Below are 5183 nucleotides of genomic sequence, written 5' to 3'. Positions count from 1 at the left end.
ATAACCTTTGTTAAAGCAGAGAATAGTAGAAATTAATACAGAGTACCCATACAGCACAAAATGTTTTCAAAAAATATTTCTAAATATTTCTATAAAAATATTGCGAGAAACATTTTAAAATGGTTTTAGGAATATTTTAAAATGGTTTAAAAACCTTTTGTGGTAACATTTTTAAGAATATTTTGAGAATCTTTTAAAAATATTTTTAAAAACGTTCTTTTTTATCACCCAGATAAAATTTTCTTAAATATTTGAAATGTATTTTTAAAATATTAATTAGAATCTACATATTTATTGTATCATAATCTTGTTTCAAAATGTTTAAAAAATATTTTTATTTCTTATTGGTTTTATAATCTTTTTTCAAATATTTTCAAAAATATTTTTGAAATATGAAATATTCTTAATTAAATATGTATGTCGCTTATGTCAAAATAAAGAGATAAAGCTGAAATTTACAGAGATTGTGCACTTATATATCCCAAAAATCTGTGTTAAATTTGCGATCGATTGTCCGACCCGTTTCTGAGATATTTACTTTAAAAGTTACAGAAATTGTGTATATATATATATATATATATATATATATACTTCCCATGTAAATATCCCAGGTAGCACACATGGTCTTATTGACGTCAATTTAAGGTCATATTTCGTCCACGACGTCATATGTCCTTTATATGACGTGTATTTGGCGTCCTATTGTGGATATGAAAGTATGACGTCATGAAAAGGACATGAATTAGACGTCATTTTAAGACCAAATTTGGTACACGACAATTTTATTTTCATTTTTTGAATTTTTCTTAATTAAAACAGACCCATACAACATAGAAGCTTGCAAGACATTGCAGGAACGTTACAAGTTGCAATGTAATGTTGTAAAGACAATTGCAACATTTCGTTGAAATATTAGAACAACATTGCAGAAATATTATAAGAATAATTGAAAATATAGTACTATAACTTACTCCGTGAACATATATGCACACACATACATAAAGAATATATTTTTTTTAGATTTATGTTTCTTTAAATTTAATTCCTAATTATTTTTCAACTTTGATTCAATTTATTAAATAAATTCTTTATTTTGTCAGGTAGCGTCTTTAGGCGTTATCATGCATGTTGTTAACGTTATTATATTAATATTATATTAGGTTAAATATACGAATTTCATATTAATAATTATTGTACATTAATTGTAATTGCGTTATTATTTTTAATATTTACCGGTTATTATCATTACACGATTTTTGAACACTATAAAGAAATGTTATATAGAAGTATAAGCAACAAGGAAGCGTCAGAATCAAAGGATCACCACTAGTCCGTTCAATCATCGATGTCAAGCGACGTTAGGTGCGGTACTGACTCGGATGGGTGACCGCGCGGCTGTATGCACACACGACATATTGTTGCGCCCGTGCCGAGACGCCCGGTAGAGGCCCGAAAAGCAGTCGCGAAGCGCTGCGTGACGTCGAGCCTTGACGACGAGCTGTTGCGTTGTTTGTTTATATATGCCGTCCTTCAGATTCTTCGCTGGGCCTTCGTGTCGAACAGATGTGTTCACGAGCCCTTCGTTGTATTCGCTAATACCCATTAAACGAGTTCCTTTCTATTTGAGAGAGTCTTTATTCCCGGCAACGGGATCGCGCGCCGCGTTCGCGAGTGAGAGTGTGTGAGTGCAGCGAACGCGCGGACGAGCGCAACATTTTGGGGGCTCGTCCGGGATCGAAGGACGAACGACGAGCGACGTTACGACGAGCGACGGCCAGGAATATTATCATGACCACGAGGAAGAGGCTCCGGCTGGAGACGCCTCACCGGGATGCCGCCGAAGCGCCAGCGATCACGACGCTCACTGAGACGCTCCAGGCCGTCATCCAGGACGTCCGTCTCTTACGAGAGGAACAGGCGCGAAGGGAGCGCGAATACGCGGAGACGTTCCGCCGCCAGGAGGAGGAGCTACGTCGTCTTCGTGGGACGAACTCCAGCGACATCCCGCAGCTAAGTCCTCTCTATATTAGAGCGTCCGGGGACGCGGAAACGCGGGCCGTGAGCGATGCGAGGGCGCGGGACGCTCGCGAGGGGGGTGCGGTCGCGAACGGCGCGGAAGCGCGAGTCACGGGCGGCCGCGGCGCGGAGATGCGAATCGCGAACGGCGCGAGGGCGCGGGACGTCTGCGAGGGAGCCGCGGTCGCGGATGGCGCGGTAGCGCGAGTCGCGGGCGGCCGCGGCGCGGGGACGCAAGTCGCGTGCGGCGCAGGGGGGAGTGTCGTGTACGCGAGTGAAAGTGCCGCGGACGCGAGTGACAGGCTTGGTTACAAGCTCAAGCCTGATACGTACGACGGGACGGTTTCGTTACACGAATATTTCTCGCAATTGAATTTGATCGCGCGTGCGAATCACTGGGATGATGCTACGAAAACAATCGCGTTGGCGTCGAGTCTGAGAGGGAAAGCGCGCTCGGTTTTAGAGACGGTACAAGACGTCGAGCGGTTAGATTTCGCGGAACTTAAAGCAAAGCTTGAGTTGCGTTTCGGAGAGGGACGCCAATCCCAAAATTGTTACGTCGCGTTTACAAATCGTAAACAAAAATTCGGAGAGGAATTGGCCGCACTCGGCTCCGAAATCGATAAACTTTCGCGCCTGGCGTACCCCGAGTGCCCATATGAGCTTCGTGACAAAATCGCTTGCGCGCAATTCATCACGGCCGTTTCCGATAATTTCATTCGGCGAGCGCTTCAGATGGAGGGAATAACCTCCCTGAATCTGGCCGTTGAAAGGGCTAAAGCGCTCAAAATTATCCAGGGGGATAATTCGGAGAGATATAGGGAGAATTTAAATAAAAATTTCGTGAAAAAGGGAGATAGAAATTTGGTAAAGAATGAGGAACGTGACGACGGAGGGAAGGCTGAGGGAAAGGATAAGGAGGGAAAGGGCCCGAAAGGGAATTGGCGAGGCAGCAAATTTGGCGCCCAACGTGGGCCAACAGGCATTTTGGAATTAATAAAACCTTGGAAAAAGTTCGGAAGCGCTTTTATTGGGCAACTTGTAAGCAGGATGTTGAAGATTGGTGCAGGTCATGTAAAGTCTGCGTCTCTAAAAGAGGTCCCTCTGGGAAAGGGAAATCCCCTTTACAAATCTACAATGTTGGGGCACCATTTGCGAGAATTCAAATGGATGTTCTTGGCCCCCTCCCTACAACCAATTTCGGAAACAGATATCTCCTTGTCATTGTAGATTGTTTCACCAAATGGGTGGAAGCATTTCCTCTGAAAAATATAAGAGCTAAAACTGTGGCGGAGATCTTCGTAAATCAATTTGTCTCTAGATATGGAGTTCCCTTGGAAGTGCATACCGATCAAGGAAAGAACTTTGAGTCGAAGTTGTTCGCAGAGTTAATGGATCTTCTTGGGATTAAAAAAACGAGAACTACTGCCTTACATCCTCAATCGGATGGACAAGTAGAGCGACAACACCAGACTATTACTAACTGTCTGGCAAAGTTTGTTTCTGATAGTCAAAAGGATTGGGATCGGTGGGTTCCCATGTTTTTGTTAGCTTATAGGTCTTCAAAACATGAGACAACTGGCTTTACTCCTGCGGAATTATGTTTTGCTCGAGATTTGAAGTTACCCTTAGATTTGTTACAGGGAGGTCCTCCAAGGCTTTATGAGGAGGAGGCGCAGTCAATGGGAAGCTTCGTTAGAAATTTGAAGTCAAAATTTGAAGAAATCCATTCTATAGTGAGAGAGCGTATGGATGTTAATTCTTCCCGGGTGAAGGCCTGGTTTGATCGTGGAGCTAGGCGAATTCTTTTTGAAGAAGGGCAGAAAGTTTGGTTCTACAATCCTCGCAGAACTAAGGGAAAAGCCCCAAAATTGCAAAGCAACTGGGAGGGGCCCTTTTGCATAGTGAAGAAATTGAGTGACGTGGTATATTGCATCCAAAGGTCTCCCAAACATAAAAGAAAGGTTGTCCATTCGGACAGGCTAGCTTTATATTCTGAAAGGAAGTTAGTAGGGGGGAGGTTAGACTAGAACGGAGCCCGGTTTTGCAGTAAATTTTGTTTGGACAGATTATAAATAAAAGTGTTTATTTAAAAAAAGTTTTGTGATTGATTCTTTTTAATCTTTAAAGTGTTATGTTGTTCTGTGTTTCTGTGCGTTGTATGACTTTTTGTTTTAGAGGAAATCGACGGCACGTGTAGGAATCTCTATGTGAGACAGTTCAACAGCCGAAACTCCCAATCCGAAGTGGACCGCCTGCCCACGGTTTTTGACCCGTGGTTTTCCCGTGGGCCATAGGGCGAATGCCGGGCGGGGACCTGGGGAGCCCTACGGGGTGCAGGGTCCACGGGAAGTTTCCCCCCCCTTGTCCGAAGATTTTGCGGGAGAGCGGCGGTCGAGGAAGAGGACGACATTTCGGAGTACCGGAGGACTCGAGGGCGAGACAGTGCGGACGGCCCTCCTGAAGACGACTTGGGAGAGTCTGGCCAGCTCTTCCCAGAGGTCGATTCTGAGGAGAAGGACGTGGCGGCAAGAAGCTGTACTCGTCTGGGCGCTGCTCCCTTTGATTGTCGGGACGACAATCTAGGAAGAGGGGGGGCAGTGTTGCGCCCGTGCCGAGACGCCCGGTAGAGGCCCGAAAAGCAGTCGCGAAGCGCTGCGTGACGTCGAGCCTTGACGACGAGCTGTTGCGTTGTTTGTTTATATATGCCGTCTGTCAGATTCTTCGCTGGGCCTTCGTGTCGAACAGACGTGTTCACGAGCCCTTCGTTGTATTCGCTAATACCCATTAAACGAGTTCCTTTCTATTTGAGAGAGTCTTTATTCCCGGCAACGGGATCGCGCGCCGCGTTCGCGAGTGAGAGTGTGTGAGTGCAGCGAACGCGCGGACGAGCGCAACAATATATATAATAAATGTATTTTTTTTTTCTAAAATTCTTAATTCACAACAGCATAACGGCATATACATACCTTTAAATGACTCATATTTATGTCATTTTTAAAGCATTTTTAAAATTATTATGAACATATTTTATTTTTTAAAACAATATTTCTAAAAGACTTTACAAATATTATTAAATATATTTATTTGCAATCTTTTAAAAATATTTTTGAAAATATTTTTCTGACATGATCTGACGGACATAGAAACATTCTAAAAATATTTTT

The 5183-nt window shown here is 43.4% G+C and overlaps 1 protein-coding gene across 1 annotated transcript; it reads left to right on the top strand.

The window, feature by feature from the left end:
- Positions 1 to 1359: 1359 nt before the first annotated feature.
- LOC139784320 (uncharacterized) lies at positions 1360 to 4822 on the top strand. Its single transcript, XM_071723482.1, has 2 exons — positions 1360 to 3544; positions 3660 to 4822. Exon 1 carries the CDS (start codon positions 1789 to 1791, stop codon positions 3244 to 3246), a length of 1458 nt encoding a protein of 485 aa, XP_071579583.1. The 5' UTR covers positions 1360 to 1788; the 3' UTR covers positions 3247 to 3544; positions 3660 to 4822.
- The last annotated feature ends 361 nt before the right edge of the window (positions 4823 to 5183 follow it).

The sequence above is a fragment of the Temnothorax nylanderi genome, unplaced genomic scaffold (genome assembly GCF_030848795.1).
Source record: "Temnothorax nylanderi isolate EJ_2023f unplaced genomic scaffold, tnyl_v1.0 TNYL_tig0610_pilon, whole genome shotgun sequence".
Lineage (NCBI taxonomy): Eukaryota > Metazoa > Arthropoda > Insecta > Hymenoptera > Formicidae > Temnothorax > Temnothorax nylanderi.
The sequence above is the reverse complement of the archived record's forward strand: the minus strand, read 5'-3'. Positions and strand labels throughout refer to the sequence as shown.